The sequence below is a fragment of the Osmia bicornis genome, chromosome 11 (genome assembly GCF_907164935.1).
Source record: "Osmia bicornis bicornis chromosome 11, iOsmBic2.1, whole genome shotgun sequence".
In the NCBI taxonomy this organism is placed as follows: Eukaryota; Metazoa; Arthropoda; class Insecta; order Hymenoptera; family Megachilidae; genus Osmia; species Osmia bicornis.
Window position 1 is genome coordinate 3,111,501 of NC_060226.1, and position 27,090 is coordinate 3,138,590.

The following is a 27,090-nucleotide window of genomic DNA, read 5'->3' on the forward strand; positions in this document are numbered from 1 at the left end:
AATTGTAAACTGAAACAATTATATTCTGAATAATTACAATGATAGTATACCGTCCTATAGTGGAAGTCAATGTGTTAACAATTGATTACCTATAATGCCACCTGTCGACTAAATCCACCGTTACAGTTTCCAGATCTAATAATCCCATTGCGAATCCCATTGAACACTTGTCAGGTATGGAGATACGCATTTCAGGTTGTATGGTATAATACTAACAAATTCTTACAGTTTTGAAATAATGGGAACATGTGATATTATTTATTCTTAGAGAAAACTTTAATTCATCTCCTGACAAAATATTACAAATACGTACAGCATCGAGCACAGTTAAAATCTTCATTTTGACGATATTAATATTAAAAGTAATTTAGAAACAAAATGGAGAGCTACAAATCTATATGTATAATACATGGAGCTCTTTCTGGAAACCTCCGGAATGGATCAGCAATCCTGGAATGCGAATATCCAGGAAAGTCTACCATGCTCGATACAGTATATCAATATTTTGTTTGTAAATAACAGTGGTTATTCAGTTTTAATTGGCTCTCGACAAGTGTCTGAAAATATTTATTAATTTCAATGAAACGTACATATTGAGCAATTTTAAACTCGTTAACGTTTCGGTATGAACAACACTGTAAAAAAAAAATATTACAAATTGCAAAAGTGTTAAAATTGCATTTTATTCAATAACCAATCAAGCAGAGATCATCGCGGGAATAAAATTTTTATTATTGATGCGTTATAATAAATATATTAGTTAAATGATGTTATTTATTTGTTGAAGGTATTTTATATATGTTGAAATAGCTTTCGATATCATATGATGTGATTGAAGTACATTCGAATCTACTGTAGAGTACTTTCATTCTTATTGCTTCCTGAACGACTTCACCTCTTAAAGGTTTTAAACGTTGAAAGTTGAAAGCAAGTAATAAAATAACCAAACATGCATTCTTGTTTTTATTAAAAATGTTCACGGTTAGCACTTTCGTAGTTTACCATTTGTAGTTTACTCAAATTATTACTAAATTTAAAGAAATAAATATGATAGTAACAACGCGTTTCTTGTAAAAATGCCATTGTAGAAATTTTAACTGGAATTCCAAACCGAAAGCAACAAATTTAATTAGTCTTTGTCACGATCAAGTTATCGAAAGTTACAGGATGGAACAGCATTAAAACGTTTTGTGAACAAAAAGAAAAGGAAATTCAACGACGAACCAGCAGTCGTTACTGTTAATAGTTACAAAGTTAACGACGATTACGATGTAACAAGCACCCGAAACGTTACGCTTTATCGCCTATTTCCCTCCAGCATTGCAACTTTTTTACCCAAGCATAAAATTCGATTTTGATCAGTAACAGCAAATTATTCCCTTGTATATTATTTATAATGAATGCTATTAATTCGATCGGGTTAGCTCTGTATCAGGTTACGAAACGATTAATTAGTAGCAACAGCACGCAACATTATTAGTAAGATTTTCAGTGAAATGCATTTTGATCACGCAACTCACGTCAGTCATATTTATGTCAACGTCTCCTGAACCGTCTATCAACTCGTTATTGATATCCCCTGAGCCAAGGTCCTCGTCCACATCGAACTACAAAAGAAATTTTATGTTAGAACCATTACTTTCATATGGAGGTAATCGGAGCAGAGAATTGGAGAGATTTTCCTTCCATAGAAGACTGCTGTCTCGTTTATCACATCGCGTGTTTCGTGATATGAACTGGCGATGAAATTTATTTCGTCGAAGAAAAGAAACATTAGGCATCGTAATGATTATTCTGCTTCGATTTGGAATAATTGATTTAATTAATCTCTGTAGAGTTTGGGAAAATGATACTGTAATTAAACTTGTACTTTCCTGGATCAGGTCCCTTAGGAATTTCTGAATTTTGGAACTCTGAAATTTTGGAATCCTGGAATTCTGATATCTTGAAATTTTAGAATCTCAGAATCTTGAAATTTTGAAAATTTGGAATTCTGGAATGTTGAAATGTAGGAAATCTGAAATTTTGAGATTTTAACGTTCTGGAATTTTGGAATCTTGAAATAGCATAAATAAAACAACATTTTAGTATACATATAGGTAATGTGAAAACACATAGCACTAATGGCTCGAAATTACGATCCAATATTACCTACATACGTAATACGTATGCACGTTGTAGATACCGATATCGTAATAACATGTTATATCACCGACACAAACGGGATAATTAATTGTCCCTAATATTCCGGCACACGGAAAGCCTTATGCTTGTTTTACATTAAACATCCGAACGCAAATTTACATAGCGCAAAATAGAGGGGTTAAGATACACGTAATAGCGAATTAAGCGAAAGCAAATGTCGAGGCGATACAGGAGTAAACAAACTAAATTAATCTACCGGTATTCCATTAATTTCTGGCAGAGCTAATCAGCCTTCCATCGACATTGTTTCCTGCAGGTTGTATAAACCTTTGCTATAGTATACGGGTGCTCAAATTTGCCACTTTCAAACTTTATTTATTGATAATAATATTAAGCAACACTCTTTTTAATTTTATAAAAATTATTCGATCATTTTAAAAATTTTCTTTCATTTTATATTTATAGCTTTTCACTTCATTATTCTTTTCTTTTGGTGTATAAATTTTGTTAAAATAAATAGAAGTTTTGAAAGTAATACCATGTTACAATTTTCTGTGTAAATGTTAGAAGAATCTATTAGACCGTAATGTAAATTTATTTCAGTTTAAACCAAATATCCGACTAAATTACTGCATTTTGTAAATAAATTGGATCGAGATTTTCAATCTGTGTTTCGTGTTCGATTCGTTGATGGAAGCGTTAATTACAACAAAATTTAATTAAATATAATTAAAATGTTCCAACTGATCCGATTATCGTTTTCAAGCAAAATCATTTATGTAAATGGATCACCAAACGAATTAATGCATAAATGAAACAGCTGGAAAAGTCAAATTTTCCATCGAAATTAGAAAATGATCATTTAAACTTTTCGGGAGGTACAGTTTTATCGAGCGTTACACTGCTGCAACCGAGCTTAATTAATTTTATTTCAGCAATATTCGACCCATTTTGATCATCTGATGACGTTGCCCGCGTTTTTAAAAGTATTGCAAAAGTATTACATGCTCCAAATTGTAAAACAAATATTTTTACATGAAATAGTTAAATTTTAGTTACTGTGAAATCCTGCACAAAGGAATACTTTCTATGCATCATACGCATAGTGTTGAGTACAGTTTGCATACAAATCGTTCCAATACCAGCACACTTTACTAGATGAAAATCTATTACGTTTTATACACACCAATATCGCCAGAGAGAAATTGTTTATGGTTGAAATTGTTTTTATTACGTTTCTCGTCTGCTTTGTTTCATTTAGGAGATGGTTTCAGTTACCCAGTCGTTTTTTCCAAAGTTTAGCGTTTCGATGGAAAGTGGTTTTAAGTTTCAAAGTAACAAAGTAGCAATGTTAAAGGGCAAACAACTTCGCTGTTGAAAGGAGATTATTGCTTTGCGAGTGAAAAGTATTCACTGTTAAATAATATTTTCTCTTTTTTGATTCGAACTCTTGGAAAGTTGCATCTAAAGGTATAGGGTTGCAAATGCATTCTTTTTTTATGCACCGATGGACAAAATTGCATAAACTCAATCCCACGATATACACTTTTTTCATGTTTACTATCTGTAATATATTCAGCTTTCTAAAGAATGCTACTGTTTCTCTTGCTTTAGGACGAAATCGATATTTCGTATCACTACATACGAGTTAATCAGAATATTTCAGTCCATTATTCATTATTCGCAATTAAAATCGATGTGGGAGAGTTCATGAATTCCATCATGCAAATAATATCAAGGTAATCGATTTCATGCGACAAAGTATTGTATTAGAGTTTTTCTAACAGTAATACATTTCACAGTTCAACTACAGAATATTAATCTTCGGACCAGTTTTAATTAAAGTTTGTATTTCATATTATTTTCATTTTCTAAATTATACATTCAACTTTAGATTAATATCCTTTAGATTGATCCAGACTCCGCTGTTCAAGAATTAAACAAACCAATAAAAAGATTATTCTGTTGAACATAAGAGTTTCATTTCAAAGAAAAATTTCAATAATAAATAATAAAACCAAAATAAAAATAATGATGTCATAACAATTATAAAATTAAACTTTAATGTTTTTCTTATAATTAATTGATTTATAAAAATGTCCTTAATAATACACCTAACATGTAGATTTAAATTTCATGATAAGAACATCCCTCTATTATGTCAGTAATTAATGTTACACGTTCATGGTATCCAGGCGTATTTCAATTTTGATTGAAATAGATTTATTTGGTTTTGCATATGCAAGCTTGAGATTTCATATCTTGTATCAATTCGTGTTCCCATATCCATGATCTAAAATTTAATCTGCATTAGAATCGACGCACGCAAATCGATGTACATATATAGATATGTATATATATACAGGGTGGACCATAATATGTGGGCATAAGTTTAATTATAGATTCGATATACCCACATATGTAGATAATAAAGAAGGCCTATATAAATATTTACTGTATCTGATTTTGTCGTAGAATAATAAATATTTAGAATAAACTAAACAGAAAAATTTCATAAATAATATATTTTAAAATTATCTGACGATTGATCTATTTATACTTCCATGAATATTTGATTAGAGTAATTTATGGCACTAGGTATAAGAAAGAGTTCATGCAAATTAATAATGTATCACTTCATTAATTTCTGAACAATAATAATTTGAAATTCTTTACGAAAACAAATGTTATATTGTTTTTTATTTTGAATTGATAACTTTGAATTGATTTCACATTATATTTGCGATTAATACTGTTTCAATTCTGTTACAATGCTTCGTGTCCCACGCTTTCCACTTTTACATTACGCCCCCCTTTTAGTCGCCTCTTACGACAGGCAGGGGTTACCGTGGTCGTATTCTGATCCCCGAGCCACAGGGAGGTACAATTTTCCTGATTTTTGAAAATTTATATACAAAAGCATTGGCTACATTTGAAACAAAAGAATTAATTCAAACGAATGCTAATAAGTTATTTACCGTCTGTCAATACTTCTTTCTTCGTGGTTCTTCGAGTAAAACTTGAAACTGCGCGACTGTTGCTTTAAGTAAACACTATTTCAAACAGAACAAGTAACCGGAAGAGGTAGACATTAATTAACCCCTACCACTGCTATTTAACTAACTACCCTCTGCATCCAACAAGAGAATACACCGAAATGTCCTTCTCTTATTTTGATAAAACTTTGTAGACTAGTTAAGCAACTAAAAATAAGGGACGAGCACAGTTTTTGTTTGCTGAGTTGCTACTTTAGAAACTGATTTCAACCTTTCCAGTTGCAGCTGAAAAATTCGTTGCACGCTACATATTCACCCTTTTTGTTCCATTTAATGAAAACAAAAAATTGCAAGAAAAATAGTTGTTAACGCGTTAACTGCCGCAGTGAAAATGGGCATTTGTTACGAGTCGTATCGAAGCTCTAATTATTAAGAATAGGAATAATTAATTTTCAAATGTTAAACTTTGCTATTTCATCCTTAATCGTGGATTTTAAAACGCACGCTTTTAATGACCAACGAACCGGCGTTTTATCACCGATCGAAAAATTTGTAGCTCTCGTTTCGCGGGGGTTGTTTTAAATGTTTTCGAGTTCCTCGCACGGCGATACCTTATCGATTACGACCGGCACGACCTGCTTTTTTCCCAGTTACCTCCGGATATCGAACAACCGTACCTTTGAGAGGTATGCACTCGTAGGAGCGAAGTATCCTCGACCCCGATCTATCATAGGGAAATCCAAAATATTCGACGACGCGTCGAACAAAATATCAGCCTGCACGATTTCGCGAATCAACAAGGGTATGGGAAGTATTGATCAGACAATATCTCGTTCCCAGTTACGGAGAACTTGTGATTTTTCATATCCCGAAAGCTTGGATTTCTTCGGGTTCGGTTTTTGCTTCGTTCAATGTCAAGAATTACACGCGAATTCAAGTAATTTTACTGTAGTGAAAAAAATTTCGCTTTATTTCGTTCAGGTCGTGACGATTTGAAAAGAAGCACGTGGACGGCACTGAAAGTTGTCATAAAAGTCTAACAAACGAATCACATGTCGTATCTTTTAATTACTGTACGCTTCACGTGAAAAACGGCACCTTTGTTCTCGGTTTAAGAGAGAACGAATGATCACTCTTTGACGCGGAATTGTCTAGGAAATTGCTCTTTTATTGAAACCTCCACTGCTTTTATGCATAAATTGAAATCTTAATTGATGAAATTTAATCAGTTGGATTAAAGATACACACTTTTAATCCTGTGCCAAGAATCTTGTCACTACCTAATTAGTGACTGAATGGATATTCGTAACAATAAATAAAAATATATTAAACAAAATTATGAAACATCCTACTGTTGAGGAGGATGAAGTCAATTATTCGTATCCGATGGTGCCAAATTTAAAATTCATGATTTGCTTCCCTATACACCATAAGTCTACACACGATTTACATACTATCCATATTCGGTATTTGCATTAAATTTTATGAAACTTTTCTGTCGGGCGCAGTTATCGCGAAATGTACGAAAGTCTCTAAGATTTAATCTTTTAGTGAATATTCAAAAGAGCAGCCAGTTATTTCAAAGAGAGTAAAAGGGTGGTAAAAGGGATAAAAAGATGGGATCGTAAAAAGGAATGAATAAAAGAGGTGTCTGCTGGACGTGTGTTGATTTCTTCATTTGTTACCCTTTATTTTAACACGACTGTTAACATAAAACGTAAGAAACGAGCAATGAGTCATTTAAAAGTAGTAAAGAGAGAATAGACTGTGTTCCAAAATTCTCCGTTTGACACGTAACAACCTGATAATTTATAATACATTTTCCTGGAGCTGTTATACCCTCAAGTCGCGTTTACACTGTTTCAACGCAGATGCTTAAGGTATTTAAAACGACTCCAATGAAGTATTAACGTATTCAAATGAATATGTAACGCACTTATATTCATCGAATGCTCTGTGCAGTATATTACACGTTTCAGACTGTGACTTTAGGTTTGTTCAAAGTAGTTGAGGACTTATAAAGGAAATATTCATAAATCCCATGTACAATGTACTGATTTCTCAACGACGTATGATACAAGTGCTTCACCATTCTTTTCTGTATATTTTTTTATCTTATCCCTTAAGCGAGCAAGTGGTATTCTGCGAATGGAATTTTAACGAAAATACATTGAGCCCCGTGGGAGTTGAGAAATGAAAAGCAGTAAAATCATTAGAATAATATATTAAGGGGATGGAAATGAAAAGTACGATGAAATGAATATGCATATGCTGCGTCGATAACGACCACGTTATAGAATTTATTAACAAGTCGAAAACTGCATGTCATGTGAACGAGAGAATTATTCATTTCAAAATATATGACACTTACTTTGTAACATTCTTATAGACACATTTGACATTGCATTTTTATAAAAATGACACAAAATCTTTTTTATTCACCGTCAGTTGGAAATAGATAAATTTGAATATGTTACAAAATTTGTGAAAAGTACAAAATTAATTATACCAATTCTAGAATTTATCACGAGGAATTTGAAATCATATTTTTAGTGAATGGTTTTCTAAACGAATATTGTCTCGAACGTCACCATTGCATGAGGTTCGAATTTCCCATTCGACCATTTGGTGAATGTAGCTTTGAAGAATGGTTGTGTATTCTTCGCATGCTAAAAAGTAAGATAAACTGAAAAATCGACTCGTTCGTCTCACCTGGTGCCACTGTGGAACGTTACAGCTTTCATGGTATATAGCTATCATAAGTTATTTTCGATGTTGCACTACGAATTGTCATCGTTTTTCAATGATTTCCGGAACGTATACACGCGACCGCGTTTATCTTCAATTCACGATAGTGAATATCGAATAACAATAACCTTTTGTTATTACTTATAAGAAAAATGAATATTATACATTTTATCTTTTCTCGTTTTCATTCTTCTGTAGTTTGAAAATATTGTACATCTTTTTAAGTTCAAAATGAATTGCTTCAGCTCATTGTTTCATTTTAAAATACATTAAAATTTATTTCAGAGAACAGGCACGAACGAAATCGGAAATTCATCACTTAAACAGCTTGTGAAGATAATTTTGAAAATATAGTATCGCGCTTGGAGACTTTGCATTAAAAATATTTGCTGAAATTGCTTTCTTTCTGGAGTGGTTGATATTTATGGTACATATTAGTCCGCATAAATCTTTTATGCATAGAATGAAACATAAGGGTGCACGTTTCTAGAGAGTCAAGAAAAATTGTTATAAGGTATATGATAATACAAAGGAATATAAATAAAGTGTCATATTGCAATAGAAACAGTTTAATATCTTCTAATTGGTTTGATGTAATTAAAATCATTTCCCCTTAAAACATTCATATGTTACTAAAATAGAAGTGATAATTACAAATAATTATGCTAATTATATTTATTGGAAGGCAATTATTAAGTGGAAAAGTTCTTTCGTTTAATCACAACAATAATCAAAATGGTTTTAAAAATCATTCACGATGTATATCGATAACTATCCACGTTATTAGCTGTAATTTATTACCAACGTACTATTCAATGATTAATGAATAATGATGAGACTTATTAACATTTCCATAGGATAATGAATCGAATTTGCGGCAGATTATAGATTAATAATAGATAAAATGTACGCGGCTTGTGGCTCCATGTTCATGCATAAGTTACCGTTTATTAATATCTCTAAAAGCTTCCAAAAACTTTTCTATGCTAATTACTAATACTCTACTGATAAAATGTTCCATACCGCAAATTGTGGTTCACTGACGAATTATGGCATACCTGGCAACCTATGTATAATCCGCTATTAAGTTGCGATGATAAGCCACAATGCAGTAACTTGTGATCCACTAATACTAAGTAATTGCACATTATTGTATAGTACAGTCTATTGATAAACCATAGATTTATTGGTGACTCAAGATTCATCGATTTACATCTACCGATTAATATCCTGATTGGTAAATTGTATTTTATTTGTAATAAAATTTAAGTCATAAATGATTTGAGAAGTTGTAGTGATCGTCGTTACTCTTTGACGGAACAGGAAATACTTCCATTTCCTTTTTCCTCTCTTCTTTTCTTTACGACCTTCTATGATTTTGTTTCTTTTTTTTTTCATCTTCGATAACGTATTTAACGTTCCATGAAATTAAAACCCTCAGCACCTTCGGGGAGAATAAGAAGTGCTAGCTCGCACTTCTCTTCTTCATCACTAGACTATGATTTTCAACGGTTGTCAACACTTTTGTTCGATCGTTTTTCGGTGCTCTATTATTAAAGTTAAGTATATCGGGTATTCCATAATACGTGGGTAAATTTCTGTGAGAAATTCACAACACCCATAAATAATAAAATATTGCATACCACTCACTATAATATTTCATTTTAAATAATTATATTTTAATATTCATTATTTCAAAAATATAATTAAGTAAAAATTTAAGTAGTAAAACGAAACAGCCTTCGATGTAATTAACCAGAGAATAAAAGTTATTTTAGGAACACAATTGGCAAAACATTTTACAGCTTCATTTTCTTTATTACTCCTTAACGTGTGGTATAAAAAATACGAGAGGAGTTATTTACGGAACATAAAGTAAATGAGTTAATTATACGCTACACGATGGACATATTGGAGAAAAGAAAACGGACGCGTCTTGAATTTTTATTATTTGTAACGCCGCTAATTCTATGTATAAACAAAGAGAAAGAAGTACGAAAGAAAATGCCGTACAATGTCAGGAAGGCGAATCACGTACAGGAAAGATACATATGAATTTTGCGCGGCCACCTGGTGGTATGCGGGTCAAATCGGGTTAGTATCGTTATATCACGTGACCAATTTAAATTTTTCGTACGTGGATCGTAATACAATTTGTAAAGGCCCCGTTACAACGATTTTCCATTTATTGATTTTCGCCCTTCGATGGTGTAAAGCGTGCTAAACGTAACTATACGATTTCAATTAGCTGTCAATTCGGATTTAAGCTGTCTCTGTAACACGTTGTATAGCAGAGTTATAAAATTTATTGGAAAAAGAGAAAAGTTCTAAGAACAGGTAAGAATTGTTAAAATAATATTATGTAAACACTTTTGTTTCAATTCTAAAAGTTATGAAACTGTTGTTTAAGCAGTCCTCTTATATCAATAATGGTTCCTAAGATAGCATTTTTTAGTTGCAACTTTAACAAATAAAAAAAAATACGCGTTTATTTCCAGTTACTTAAAAGTTTACGAAGTTTTATCAAAATCGGAGAACACTTTGGTACATTCTCCTGTTAGATAAAGACGGTAGTCAGTTAAATAGAAATGCTAGGGGTTAATTAATGTCTTCCACTTCCGGCTACTTGTTCTAATTAAATACTATTTACTTAAAGAAACAGTTATACAGTTTCAAGTTTTAGTATAAGTGAAAAGAAAATAATGGAAGTTAAATAATTTATCGATATTCTTCATTTTACTTCAATCGTAGTAAATAACTTTGTTCAAAGTTGCAATAACTATTTGAATAAATTAATACTTTCCTATTAAATATAATAAAATTAAACTACTTTTAATTTTACATTTTGTTTTTGCAACCTGGTCAAAATGTCCCCGTGTATTCCATGTAAGAGTTAATTACATTAAATCAACGTTACTTAAATTAAAATTATATATACGTGCAGTGGACTTATCAATTAAAATTATTATACAATATTTATACAGGCAGAAAAAGTCAATGCGTTAAGATGCACTTTGTGAAGTCTTATTTAAGGAAAAATTACAGACGCTATTAAAATAATTTCAGTTAAAATGAATTAATTTCTTTCACGAGATTTATGCGGCACTCGTTATGAGACCATGTACAGAGAATACAGTTTTAATTTTACATGGCAGAAGAGAATCTGTACTGGCGAGCAACTCCATTTTAATGGTGATTCATTTGTCTTAATTTTAAATCTACTGTATTTTTGTGCAGACGAATTGTACTATATCTAGCAACTGGCAAAATGAGAATGATCAATTATTACACACTAAGATTTTTGGAACAGACTTAGACTGAGAGGTCATTTATACATTTAGAAAAATCTGTTTTCAAATTTATGGATCGTATTTTAAATTATTTAAATTTTTGATTTTGTAAAGTAGAACGGAGGTATAGTTACCTCTAATTTTTAAATATAACATTTTAAATAGAATTTTATAAAAATAAGTAGATTTTAGTATTTTAAGATAAACAGTCATGATTCAACGTTTCAGGTAAATTTTGCAAAATTTTTCTTACGAAAAGTTTTATATTAGTTTCATAAACGATGCCTGTTAACGCGGCTTCGTAACTTATTAATTTCTGTTAGCTCGAAGTGATAAATAAGGTGTTAAAAGTCTTTATTACGGCTATAATTCATATGAAAGTTAAAAGAAGGATTTTAAGTTTAATAACTTATTCCAAAACAGAACTTATATCGTTTGTATGAGAAAGGATTAAAATGCTTTCAACGATTAACTTCATTAAACTTCCTCATTACTTATAAGTAAGTATGTCATGTGTTTTATGATTCAGGTAATCGCATAATCCATTTACAATAATTTTTTTAACATTAATTAACATTAATACTAATCTTCTGTTAATTACAGACTTGTTAAAATTTTACAGATTTGTCATAATTTAATATTTGATATTTTTATAACCACTACTAAAATTAAATACTATAAAAGTAAACATGAAAAATTTTCTAGAGTTGAACCAGGTGTTTTATATAGCTTTATGGTGGAGTGTAAATACACTGAAATTGACAAATATAACTCCATTTATTTATTCTGAGTTTTCCCAGAATTGATGTATATGATTTTGTCATACATACAGTGGGTGGAAACAGTACTCGTATAGCAATTAATTTCATCCTACCTCAGACAATATAATCTTGTTAACATTATCAATATTTATCGACAAACTATAATGCATTTGTCTCATACGATCAATATTTACCGAAATGAAAATACATTCAGCTTTAATTATATCTAATCAAAAGAAAGCTTCTGCAGACGTTGTAGTATTTACTGGCAGTATTTTATTAATATTAACAATATTTTAGAATTCATCAAACCGGTTCATCGACATTTTCAATAATTACAATACGGCCTTTTACAATCAATCTGGTCTCTCGTATATTCAATAATATCGACAGTATTGGAATATTGACAATGTATATTGACCGTCGGAGTGCCCCTTTGTAGGTTTACTAATATGTATTATTAACTACGGTTGTACGTATTATTTAGTGTTGAAAAATCTTTATTTCAATTTCCATGCATTTTGTTGAATCTTTGACTTCTGAAACACTCCAATAGATACTAATTAATTAGTAACTAATTTACTTAACGTTCAACCAGTTCTCAATACATAGCGATTAGAAAGAGATGAAGCAAAATAAACTCTCCCAGAAATGAAGAGAATATCTGTCAGACAATATCGCAATCTCGTCGGATCTCATCAATTTGTTCTTGTTTCTCATTTGCTTCGCCACTCTCTGAACCGCTCAATTTTCACGCCTCCGCCTCCGCCGCGAGATATCGATCGATGCTGTCCTAACAATTCCCTAATATTGAGCCAGACCCTTCTTCATTTTTTTCTACCCACAGAATCACACCCGAATTACCAGGTTCAAGCTGAAGTTTGAATTATCGTTATTAGCATGAATTTTCATGAATATCTCGTGCGCCAAGCCGACGACCAGAATGCCTGTGGCGAGCATCGTAGAGACCGGCTCTCTTTTGCTAGATCTTTTTCAACGAGTCTCGTAATAGCATTGCGGCAAAATAAAATTCCCTAGATCCTCGACTCCATTCATATTCTTGTACCTTGTGCCGGGAACACGTGCGATAAGAAATACACGACAGCATACTTCAATTTCCTCGCTGATTTTTTTGCAAGTTAATGAGATTTTTCACTTTTACAACTATGGATAATTCGATTAGCGTTTCCATTAAGTTGGGAAGGTTCCTATCAGAAGCTTTGCAATCATTGCAAAATTAAAAAAGTAAAGCATCAATAAAATTTTAACAAATTCAAAAAATGAAATTAATTACTTTGGCCTGTGAACTATGATATTCGAAAATGATATTTGAAAAATTGTCTATAATATTAAAGTTTTAAATAGTTATGTTTTATAAAAACATAATTTTTATTTCTAAAGAAGAGTGTATCTGAACGTTTGGGGATGAATTTAGACTCTGTCGTATAAGCGATTGAAATTTTTCGAAATGCATTGAATCCGACAGGACTTAAAATCGCTCAGCAAAAATTTTGAATGGCACAGAATATTACGGTTGAACTGCTAGTAGAATAAGAGATTTACGTTACAAAAGTTTGCAATGTGCTATTCTAGGCAACGATATTTTATTATTTGTTGCAAGTGAAAATATAGAACGTATAGTATCAAGTTTTCTGTTGACAGGCTGTTGAATTTGGAACGAATAAAGTATGTAATATCAGAGCATTAATGCATTTTAAATCTGTAAATTTGACGAAATATTGATCCTTTACAAACTGGAATGAATAAATATATTCTAAATTTGATCGGCATCAGTTTTTCAATTTATACCTTTTTAGTTTATATAACAAAATTAGATAAATTTTTTAATAAAAAATTGAAAATAGTAATAGCTTATCTATTATGTAATACATAAATAGAAACCTTTGGTTGAATTATACAATACAAAGTAATACAGATTTTCATTTATTCTACATGTAACCTGAAATTTAATAAATCAGACTTTTTCCCCAGATGTATTATTTTGTCACTGCGAAACATATAGGATGTCAAACGAGGATTTGTTCATTTCGGTTGAGTCAGCTCGCTGAGTGATTTGATGGACGTGAACAAAAACCAGTTTTTCAATTGGATTTTAAAACACCACCTACCTAGAAATAATCTATTCGTCTTGTATCTCTACAATTGTTATTTCAACATTTTTGACAGGTCTATACAGAAAACAGAAGCGGTTTTGATCCATCGTTTCACAAAAATTAAAAGTGCTTCTATTTTCTAGTGTTTCAATTGAATAATATATTTGTTTTTCTGTTCCTGTTTTTTTTTATCGTATATTTCAAGATGCATGATGAATGGCCCTAGAATATTTCCACTGCATTTGAACATGCAAAATTATTCATTTGATGGGAACAAATATTTGAAAATGATATACATCTAATTTCGAAAGAAAATTAATATTTTGACAATTGGAAAGGAATATAAAATATTTTTAATTTAGAAGAATGTAAAGTTCACATTTGCAAGTTTCAATTATTTCAATCCAGAAAATAGAAAATGTTACTGAATGAAGTTTTGCAGTACGTTACAACGAAGTAATAACCCATAAGTACAGAGAAATCTTTCAACGAGGACTTTCTTTATCAGCCTCATATAGTCATCTCTATTTCTTTTACCCTGAAGGCTGCTTCCTCTCGACTTTCACGGCCTGCGAATTTTCCTAGTTTATCCGATAATTTTCTCGCCTTTTGCACGATACAGGAGAGAGAAAAAGCGAATGAAAGAAGAAGGAAACACGTAGATGGACGAAAAAAGGAAAATAAATGAAGGAAGATGAGAAGGAAGAGAGCGGGGTATAGAATGAAGGAAGCGAGGGAAAAAGGAAGCGAAAAAAGGAGAGGAAGAATAAGAAGAGATTGGAAAGAGTTATGATTGTGGCCGAGTTTTCGTACTCGAAAAGCTTTGGAAGACTTTTGATGACGTACGACAATTCATCTTTGATGGGAAATGCATAGAGAAAAGAAGACTATAATATCAATCGAGTACTTCTTCACTGGAAGTTCTGTTATCTGATGAATGGCTTGTGTTATGCTATTTAATTTATACTGAAAGTTGAGTGAATTTAAATTTTGAAACTTAAGTTTCGAACTTGTACACTCTTAAATTTGAACAAAATATATAGGGCTTTCCATTTTTCTGTAATTTTTAACCCCCTGAAATTAATTTGATTTTCTACTTCATATTATTTTCATTTTTTAAATGTGACGTATATCTTATAAGAGTTTACAATTCACACGATGAGATATTAATTAATATTTTGATAATACCAACTGAATTCATTTTATTAAGATGACAGGGGTATATTTAATGTCCAATATATGAAAGACGATATGACTTGGTGGATAGCATTTTCTATGTTCGATGGAGTGCTCTAATGATCACGTGTCATGATGCTGCTATATATTCAACCATGCTCTTTACGTAATTGAGAGGCAAGCTGAGCAAACTTTAAGGCGGATCACATAATTAACGGATCGTTTCGAAGGCCAAGATACTTGCAGTTTAGACATCGAATCATAAGTCATAATTCGAGCAGCATCAGAGCCTGTAATTACCGGAGAGTTCATTTAGCAGATTATCACTGAAAGACGATCGAGAATCACCGTAATCGGATACTGATTTAAAACACCACCATTAAATCATTTATTCTTATCAGATATTTAATAATATTCCTTTAAAAAAATAGTAATTACTAAGATCACTAATTAACAAACCTGAAGAATTTCTTGAAATTCAATGTCTACTTAAAGGAAGTTATAGGAGAATACTTTAGACAGTAGTATTAATTAATAACTAATATGAAATACAAAATTAAATTAAAATTGAGGCTCCCTCTATGCTCCACCGTCCGAAAGTTGATAAGCCCAGTGATTGAAGATTAATTCTCCAGATTGTTTTAATAAGTATTATTAAATAAATAATAGAATTATTAATGCGATTATTATCGTACGCGATTTTTAAATCGTTATGAGATTAATCATACATTATTAATTTAAACATTTCATTCTTCATAAAAGTTTTATAATTTATACAAGATACCTGAAACTTGTTCAAAAATGTTTCTCCACAGAATTGCGTACCACTACCAGGGGAATGAACATGAATTTAATTTTTCGTTGTGATTCATTCATATTTGAAACTGAATACATTTCAAGATGTTCTCTTTCCGACAGAAAACATTTCAAAGTGACTGCTGATTAAACATTTACGTTTAATAGAGATTGTTTCTTTTATGAATGAAAATACACTAATTACATTTTTACTGTTAACCACTGTACTTCGTTTGACTCTAATTATCTGGAAGTGGAAATTCAATATTTTATAACTTTTTAATGAAACAATCGTAATATACGAATTTTCCTGACGTTCATTAAAATTTCTCAAAACACCCCTATATTCTTTAATTAAAATTTCAATCCTATTTTATATAAAATATAATATATGTTTATTATATTGATGTTGTATCTGTGCAATTACTTTTTAGAAGAATAAAATGTTTATTGTGAAACAAAATAGAAATATGTATCACATACAAGAACATAAATCATTCTAATGGATCAGGATTGAAACTAAAATTACTAGAGATGTGATAGATATTTTATAGTAGTTAATTGTAGCATACATAGTCATTATCAACGAGAAAATCGCTGAATCGTGACATTATAATGTGATACGATTGCTATTACAGCCTGTAATGCATTTGTTACACGAAAAGATATAAATCCGAATTGGAACAGTAGAAAGGAGGTACAAATAGCTGTTATTCTTGAAAACTGGGTCGATGGTTTGATAAAACCATTTATAGTATTATGAAACTTTTCTTTAATAGCTGCCAGAAAAAAAGGTAACTGATGAACAAATTCAATAAAAGAATGATAAATAAAAACCTTTCAATATTCCCTTGACGCGTCGATTTCAATGTTATTCTACAATGATTAAATCGTTAGTAAACACCGCGAGTGACCATCCCTTGTAATTTCACTTCCTTTTTCCTGTCACGTTTTTCAAACCTTCGCCCAGAGCTTTTCCTTTCCTTCCCATCAATCCCTTTCATTTGCTGTTCGACTCCCATAGGAATCGGTAAGTAGTATACAACGCAATGAAACCGTTTAATGGAAATCGAATTACTTCAATTAAGATAGAATCAACTCTTCTTATTCCCTTGAAAGATCATTTCGTGTGGAATAATATATTTTTACAAATGATCTACTGAATATCATTGGTGAATATAAATCTTCTCTTTAGTATATCTTTGAAAATTTAATTTATATGAAATTGTTGCAGAACCTGAGATGATTTGGTGACATATAATAATTAAATATTAATAACTCAATTTTTTTCACGAGGTACTTCAACAAATTTGAAATTAGCAAAATTCAAGAAGCAGAATTGAAATATTGTAAATGCCGCGCTCCATTTTCTTATATTGAATTCACGCAAGAGAAAAATTGAGGAACATTTTTATTTGAAAGAAAAAACTTCATTTTACATTTTCAACCCACTTTTGCATGAATTATCACCCCCTTTTCGCTTACACGGTAGATCCGGTAAAAATGAATAAATCGTGGAGGTATAAATTAAAAACGTACTTCTGACAAGAGAAATAATAAAATACATGTGTAAATGAAGGAGTGCATTGTGCGGAATAAAAACACGTACGATTGTGTCGTTTCCCAGTGAACGTTTTATTTAATTTGTCAACGTCAGTCATGCGAGGGTTGAAGAGTCGATGACACGATCGGGAAATCTTCAATCAAAATATGACGAAACCGACTGCGCGACACCACGCCGTTTTAACCGTAATTAATTTCGGCAGGATTCGTATCACGTGGATAATTCCGTTCCGATCATGATCGCCGATTGCATAGAAACGCGTTTCACGTTCACGAAATAATTATTGAACTGTCCACCGAGAATACCGACGTATTTATAGAGGCGATAATGTCCATCATAAATGTTTTATTCGATGAAAACACCTGCACCTACATAAATGTACAAGTTCTATAGGGATTTTCTACATGGTTAATAAATATTAATATTCAATTTAAAATATAAACATATCTTTCTTTAATTTTGTAACAAAAAAAAAGAAAAAAACAAAAAATAGTTTCCACTCACGGATTATTTCAAAATGTGTTAAAAATTAAGTGAAATATGTAAAGTGGATTATAGATGGAGTAAGGGAGATTCTATAACTTAAAATAAGTTGAAATGATAGAATAACTTCTCTTCGTACGAAGCTTCATTTATAAGAAAAGTGAATTTGAAAATTCAGGCGCGTCTGACTAATGCCTGATTAATACTACTGGTTTTACTACTTGACTCTGCAGTAGTCGAATCTATGAATGTGTAAAACGGATAATAAGCGTTATCAGGGCTTTAAATTTGGGACTTACACTTATTACAATGATAAGAGAGTATTTAACAAGCTTGAAATTCTATCAGACCGTTTATCGATAATCAAGGGTCAGAGATGATCAAGGAGATCGTGGTTTGTTCTTGTCCCACCTGTGTGTACACCCATCGATAGCAAGATTATTCCTCGAGAATGGTTGTGTCGCTTCATAAATCGCAGGATTTATCGTTGCTGACTCACCGAGATCTGTTCACGGTGTATCGGAACCCTTAGGGCTATCCCATGGGGTTTAGCAACCCCACGGGAGTTGCAATAATTCCCTACGAACTTGTATATAATCTCTGATCAATTATATATATATATTTCTGTACTGAATATGGAAGATTTATAGAAAAGTAGGTCCATGGTGTACCAGTACCCTTAGGGCTATACCATGGGGTTCATTGCTCCCATGGAAACTTCAATAATTTTCTAGAATTCTTAGCAAATTAGTATTTCTTCTTTTGCCAACAATCATTTTAAATTAAATAATGCTTGATAAATTATATATAAATTATTTTCTGTAAATAATCATATTGAATAGAAGAAATATGATACAAAAATCGAAACTGTAGCTACTGAAACTACAATCTCTACGAGATCGTTTACAAGAGATATTTTAAAACTGGAAAGATATTAAAACTGGAGGTATACTTACATTGAAGTCGGCCGTGCATTTTACCAAATCTGCTGGATGTCCGGAATACAGCCTCAACGATTGCAGTAGACCCTTTAAATAAACAATCAGGAAATAGTAGACGATTGCACGGTACACATAATTCGTCATCTTTCTTCACGAGTTTCGTTTCTTCTTTCTTGTTTCCGATATTCACAAGGAAACGCAATGGTCACAATTTTTGAAATGTCACTGTCTTGTAATTTAACACCTTTTTCGTTAAATAGTTCAAATCAAATTAACAACTCAAATCAGAGCTGTTAGAGATATTGTTGTTTATAGTAAAACAACTTAATCATTTATGTAAAAAATCTTAAAATTATGAAGCTGAAATTCTTTAAAAATTACATTAATTTAAAAAAATGATTATGGATTATTTTACCTGATAAAAATTTTTACAAAATGGTTGAAAAATAATTAGTTTTGTATGGAACTAATAAAGGGCTATTTTGACCCTTAAAACTATAAAATTTTATTTTCTTAATAAGACATCTTTTCTAAAATAGACAATGTCTCGATCAATTTAAAAAATATTTTCAATAATTAAATCCTTTAGGTGGTTATTTCTACCAAATTTTAAGCTTTAAATTGATAGCATAAGTACCTTTTCGTGATACATTTATGTCATAAAGATTCATTGAACTTTGAATGTTTCGAAATTCTCCATTTGATATGCAACGATTCGATACATAATCTATAAGCATGATTCAAAAATAACTCGTAACTGGAGCGGAACGATCTCGTTCAAATTGTTGTTAACTGGCAGCCCGGTGGTTTGACTAATTAATTTCGCTTTAAACTTTCAGCACGGATTTTTGGCCGGTGTATGATGAAAGTTTGTCATAAAAAATTTCATTGGGAATTCGCCCGAACTATCTAATTTTCCAATGATGCGAGAGGCGATAGAACGAATCTCCGTTAAAAAAAAGTATAACCAATTATTGGGTTCATTAATTTGAAGATATTCGAAAGAACACCTTTTGAAATCATACATTCATTCAAGCTTCATTTGGAAACTTTCCACGAAATTTCAACGCAAACACCGTGACGAACAGGGCAAACATTCTCGACACCATTACCCAGAAGTCATTTTTCACGATACGAAATGGCAAAGGAAAAATCGATACTTTATCTGCGAACGACAAACGAATCGGATGGGCTATCTGTACGAAAAAAAAAGAAGAAATCGAAATGTTAAAACGGTGATCGATCGATCACTGGTAAAGTATTCATGGGATCGATAGATCTTCTTAAATGGGCCGAGGTAACGCACTTTACGGTGTACTTTTACAATTCCCGTTGCTACGTATGCTCGTAGCGAACTCTTTTTCTTCCTCCGTAAGCTACATAACGGATTTTTTCATTCGGAAATACCAACCCGTTCCACGGATTTGCAACGATAAAAGGTCGTTTTCATTTTGTACCACGGGTAGCCCGATCGCGGTTTTCCTACCGATTAAACCGCCGTAAGACAACGTGGCTCCAAGTGCGTGTAAACTTTCGCGTTAACCGGAGTTTAAATTGTGCTCGCGAATACCGCGAAATTTAACGTCGGACTTAAGAGATTAGACCAGTCGGTAATTTTTAAAGCACGAAAGAGGCCGATTGGTAATCCGCTTGAACGAGGATTCGCTTCAAAATGAATTTTTCAATCCCCGCTGTTCAAGGGTTTATTTTATAAAAAAAAAAAAAAAAAAATCAAAAATCAAAAAGGTTGATCCTCCCTATACGAAAGTGTTAAAATATACGTATTTATGTTGGTCATGAGTTCCTATATTTTTTAATTGATTTGAACTAATATGTAGGAGAAATGAATTGGCGAAATTGCATTGTTATTGGAACAATTTGGTTTCGACCATGACATGGATTGCTCATAATATCCTGTTAGATGGCTACCGTGCTCAGCCTGTTACTTGTTCACGAATTGATCAAACGATATACGTTCGATCGGTTTGTCGATTGGTCTGAATTATTACGAGCCTAGCCTGCAGCCGCAACTAAACGACGTTTGCATAATTTTACCGGATGATAGATGTATCTTCGCCCCGGAAGTTTCGAGTTACGTGATACGAAACTAAGCAACATCCTTCTTGTAACGTTAATCCGAATCTTCAACTATCGATTGACGAGCCAGGGTGTATAACCAATTAATAATAATTACGACGTTCTTTCATTACTAAACTCATTAGAAACTTTTGATGGGGAGATATTGAAAGAAGTTTACCATTGAAAAATCTGTCTTTAATATTTTAATTTTTCATCATATCCCTCTACCTAATACTTTATACTTTTTAAATTAATTATAATTTGCTAGAACATTAGAGAGATAAAAGAATACAAATTTCAAATTAGATGTTTTTTTATTTAAAGTACTTTTTTAATTAATAATTGATTATTAAATTAACGTAATGCTTTATAATATATGTTAATTAACTGACCAATTAAAAATGTCAAATGTATTCGATGTTAGAAGAATAAAGAATATGTGATTAATCAATGAAGGAAGTTACACAATTTCCATCCAATTTACATTAACAAATCCTTTTTACATCTCGATACCAGCTGGAATTCGTTCAACTCATTGTCAGATTTTACATTTTAAATCAGGAAACGATAAATTAACATGTCATCAAATTGTGAATAAACATGTTACACGTTTCAGTCGTTGTAATTGAATCGTGATATTACAACATTTCATGGAAATATTGTTTAACTTTAAATGTCATTTAAAAGGCACATTATTTAATTTTATTCTTCATAAATAGCAATAATATTCAATACACGAATTGATATTTATTTATTTTAAAAGTGTGCATTAAAAACTGATAAATCTATTGCACATGCACATTTACAAACAAAATATGTTTCTGAAAATATAATATTCTTTGAATCATTTACTTTTTCTTTCCTGCAACAGACGTATCTAATTACAATTAAAAAATAGATACAACTTTTTCTTCTGTAACAATTCTGTAACGTGGATCATCCTGCAACTACAATATAGGTTGTCACGAACTATCCTCAAAGTTAAATAACCGATATCCGGGTCAAAGAAGAGATTTTCAGATAGATATCGATACCCCTGTTCACTATTAACACTGGTACTGGTAATCGATTGTCGATGGTATGTTTCGACAGGACAGCGCGTTTGAAACTTTCTAAGGACGCTCGAGTCATCGGGGTTTCGAGTAGCGGTTTAATCAGATGGAAAACGAGGACTTCCGGTCGTGTCGGGTTCGATCGTTCCGTACGAGATGAACACGGATGACTGTCCTGACCACGCTAGACCCTACGAAACCTACAGAGGCAAAGAGTGAAAGAGAGGGGAGAAAAGCGGTTCCTGTGGCTGGCTTCGAAGCTTCTTCCATGCTCAAGTTTTTTCGTACACAAAGAATATTAACAAATAAAACGTGCTATGTATCAGTAATCTATATGTAAATAATTATTGTTTATTTATAAACCGAAATACATTATATATTATAAAGAAGGATTAATTACAGTGTAATTTTTTATGGTATTTAATCAATAAAATTGATATTTTCACAAACTTAAAGAAAGTGTGCCATATTTATTCTTATCCAACTTTAAAAATATTTAATTACTTAGAAAGAATGCAATTTACACGTTTCGTTACTAGCACGTATTTCTTGTTAAATGTTTTTAATATTTGTTTGCATTGCACTTTTTACGAATAATTCAACTGCAATGGTAAACAACGAAGTTTGTTAATTAAAAACAATATTTCACACGCAGGTGTGTACATGTAATTTTGAAAATTGTCAACGTTTGAAAAAATGCCAATTTCATTTAACACGGAATATTAAATGTTTATAGAATTCAGTGTAGTGAAAAAATTACCTTCATCGATACCATAAATTGCCTTCGAAATGAAAATATCTTTATTTCATTTTCCATTTCCGATTGAAAGTCGATAACAAACCATTTTATGTATCCGTATATTAAATCATCAATGATCCAGTTATGTATCAATAACAGATTAATCATATAGATTTAATCACACGAAGCTATTTGATAAATACTTCAGGTATAAATGTGTATCTGGTTCAGCTTATATCTTTTCTTCAGCAGATAGAATTCAATATTTATTTTTCCCGGTATATTTTAGAAAAAATATAGAAACTTATTGATTTTAAATTAAATTTATTTGCCCACTGAGCTTCCGCGGGATTTCATTTGCATTTAAATTGAGAATAACAATATACCCCTTTTTTGAAATAAAGCATTCATTTTTGGATGAACAATGTATCGTTTACTTCAAAAGTTGTTATTTCGAAATACATTCTAAGCTAATTAGTTTTCCAATCAATTTCCCTTTTGATTAAAAAATATTGGGAAGTATTGAAAAATAATTTTCCCTTTTAAAAAAATTAAAATGACAAACCTGATACTAAAACAACAATATAACATCATATAATATTACCTATTATATACCAAATTTCAATGCAAATTATTAAGTTTCTTTGGATTAAATTATAAGACCAGATATAATAAAATAAAATAAAATATTTTTTATCATGTTCAGTTACGTTCAAATTATACTATCTAATCTTTAACATTAATTAGGTAAATTTGCTAATTTGCGAATTGAATTAAAATTTGCAACAATCTAACTGGTTCTATTCGCAATAATTTCCTCGTTGCGAGTTTACTGGCACATCGGATGCAGTGACGAGTCGCTTCTAAAGTCGGGACGCGATTGTTTAATTCTGACAAAGACCGACAAAGAGCGTCCGACAAATTTTAATCCCTCCAGTTCCGTGAAAAGTAGCCGGAAGGAGGCAAGGAGGAGGGAAATGGTGAATGCGGCCAGCTAGAATACGCTTAATTTTCCAGATTTATCAGAGCATGATAAGAAATCGAGTTAACGTTTTCTAAGCTTCTCGCTGGGATCTGACGCGATTAAATATTTGGGAGAATTTTCGACCGTCTGCCTTCTGCGTCCTGTTCGTCGTGTTTTATATATAGAAAGTCTGTAGCTGGCCACTTCAAAGGGGAACAGACGCGTTCAAGAACTTGATCAACGAGTCTGGGAAATTTTAAACGTGTCCTTAATAAGTTAAATTATCGGTGTACACAAACTGTAGTTTATCTTTTTTTAGGAATTTCTTTTTAACCATGGAAAGTCTAACTAACAATAAGAGGAAGACTCTTTGAACCACACCAATTATAAAATTATGAAGAATATGTTATTTCTCTCTCAAAAAATTATGTATTGTAGATTATGATTTGAAAATTAATACCGAAGAAGCGATGTTAATCTTGCAAAAATATTGTTAGAATTAGTAAATCTATCTTCTCAAAGTTAGTAAATCAAATGATTTTTCTAATTTAAATTGAAAAAATCTGAAATTAATTTTGAAGGGTTTGAGTGAAAATTCCATTAGCAATATTATTTTGAATAAGGATTTCTTTTAATTATTCAGAGTGTAATTTGCGGTGCGGGTGACCCCCATAGCATTCAACATGTTAACAATAACTACAACGAGATACCTTCGTGCTTATCACACTTACAATGAGTGTACTATGAAAATCTGATCTCCATTGGCAAATGTGTAATTTGAATGTCAACGATACCGCTGCTTTTAATGGATTTCCATTATTCCAGTTGCATTCGGTCCCAAACAATGCTCTGCCATTTTCAGGCTAGTTTCTGCTTTGAGCGAATCCGAAATTCACGGTTCTCGTATCGCTGATATTCACTACTTTTGTCATTATGTATAGTTTGTCGAAAGCTGTCCGTTAAATCTGCCATGATTTGCATTTCCGCACCGCGATCATCGAGACCGATTCAATTCGCGAATTTTGTATCGAGCGTGAACTAATTTCGCCATAAAATGTATTGTAAACAGAACTGCTTCAAAGAGATTTGGGTCACTGTATATAAATATTTGCATCTGTATTTCCGCGTATTCAAATCGAAGCATATTTTCAGTATAAAAATGTATAGACCGTTGATGATTATTTAAAATAAATAGTGGGGAAAAAATTGCTTCTTAATTTCTTTGACAGCCACTACGTTATTATTAGGCGTACAAATTAATTCTGGGCCTTTTCTTTTTTTAACTGAAGATTCATTTTTAGAAAGTCATGGTAACTTCAATTATTGCTATTATACTCTTTGTTATACTCTAAATAAAATTAAAACATTCTCAAGTTTTATTAATTAAGTAAATTGGATAAACACGTGTTAATATTATCAAAACTAATACTTTTGAAAAAATAAAACTGAAATGAACATTTTCTTTTTCGACAACGAAAAAAGAGAGATTTATTATTGTATACTGAATAATGTGTTAACTTCAAACAATTGATCGCGATAAGCACGCAGAGAAAGTACTGATTTAAAACATTAACCTGATTTATTTCACAAACGCGTAACAAATCGTCCGGGGGAAATTTAACAAATTTCATTTGCGCGTACCGGAAAACGGAGCCAACATAGTAATAAAATCGTCGTTTAAATTCTGTGTTGCTGGTGTCATCGATTAATTCGTTTATAAATCGATTCGTTCGTCGAAACGCTCGGGAACAAGCGCGATTTAATTGCAAAGTGGAATTGAGTAAATTTTAACGATTAAAAGTGCGTCCTATGTAATCGTGACACGACACTTCGGTTTGTTTTTCTCTTTTGATCGATGCTAATTACCCCAGTTTAACTAGCAATTCTCATTTATTAATCGTGCATACGAAACGAATTGATTAATTGTGCATACATTCATTAATCATATTTCATTAATCCAATGTTATAACAAATATGTTCAGTAAAAAAAAGTACAATTTTGATTGTATAAACAATAGAAATAAAAATATCTGGTAGGAACGATCTTTAAATAAACACATGTTGTTACACGTGTATACTGAAAGTCTTCTGTAATAATATTTTCTTCCTATTGGCCATCTGTTTTCTGTTCTAGCAACATTTTTCTACTACAGTTTCCAATAAACAGAAATGTTTTTGCTTTTAACTTTTAAGAAAAGATTCTCATGTAACATCCTCAAAATCTTCCGAGGTTTTAAGATTCCTATAGATAAAAGATCGATCCGAAGAGTCAGTCTGCTAATTCGAGGCCATAAAGTAAGCCTTTCTCTTCCTACCCTGGTATCTCATGGGTATCCAAGCAGTTAGGTGATTCGTGGTATTTTATAGTAACGATAGTAATAATAATAATACAGCGAAAGGGGTAAAACAGAATATAACAATCCTCTACCACCAGCCATCACAGAGAAAAAGAGTTTGATAGGATTAATCTTAACAGAATGGCAAGAAGGCTAGGGGAGCTTAACGCGGCTTTTCATTCTGGCCACTTCTCTGTTTTCCTCTACGGCAACCCTTCCACTTTTACTCTTTACACTCGTCTCGAGGCCTCGCGCCGTCTTTGAATACGATATGGGTGCTCGAAAAATGGTTGTTCCTCTGACAACGTAGTCGCACGAAAACAAAGCAACAGGCGCGGCTATCTTAACCTCGATCCAGCCTGTTGGCGAACGGACAAATCTTTTCCCGTTGGCCAATCGAGTTTACCACGTGGCCGTGTACACACGACGGAAATGCTGTTGTCCGACAGCAGGGTACACTTGTAACAGCGTTCTTGCGGAGGCTGCGTTTGACAAGGGCCAGCACGTGGATTATTATTGACCGCGAACGCATAATAAGCCATGCCGGGCTTATTTCGCGTGCTGTAAGGCCACGCTCACTCGGTCAACCGGGGATAACTATCTCGATCGGATCGATAACTTTAGAGGGACCGGTTTGATTGTGCGTATAGTCGCGTTAAATTTGCAATCGGTCGGATGGATCAGCTCAAAGGTGGTGAATGATAGCGAATCCATTGGGTCTTATGATTTCGAGATTGCGAATAAACGCCAATTACTTTATTAAACTGGCTCTGAAATTGAATTACGTTGATGAAATGGAGCTTCAGATTTTTAATTTTATTTTATTTAACAGAACTATGTGTAGAACTGAATGGTCTCCTAAGAATACATCGCAAATGAACCATTCGCGGTCGATCGAGTACCGTTC

General features: G+C 32.0%; 1 protein-coding gene across 7 annotated transcripts in view; it reads right to left on the minus strand.

Moving 5' to 3' along the window:
• LOC114877001 (collagen alpha-1(XVIII) chain) overlaps positions 1-27,090 on the minus strand; it is a 182,721-nt gene that overhangs the window by 21,532 nt on the left and 134,099 nt on the right. For 5 of the 7 annotated variants that reach the window (XM_029189043.2, XM_029189041.2, XM_046287796.1 and 2 more), the window contains exons 5-6: positions 19,029-19,100; positions 1,521-1,607 (exon numbers count right to left, since the gene is read on the minus strand). The exons of 1 other annotated variant lie outside the window; for it this stretch is intronic. In XM_029189043.2, coding sequence (XP_029044876.2) covers positions 1,521-1,607; positions 19,029-19,100 — 159 coding nt within the window. The remainder of the gene's footprint in view (positions 1-1,520; positions 1,608-19,028; positions 19,101-27,090) is intronic. One more of the 7 variants, XM_029189046.2, reaches the window with a different exon arrangement.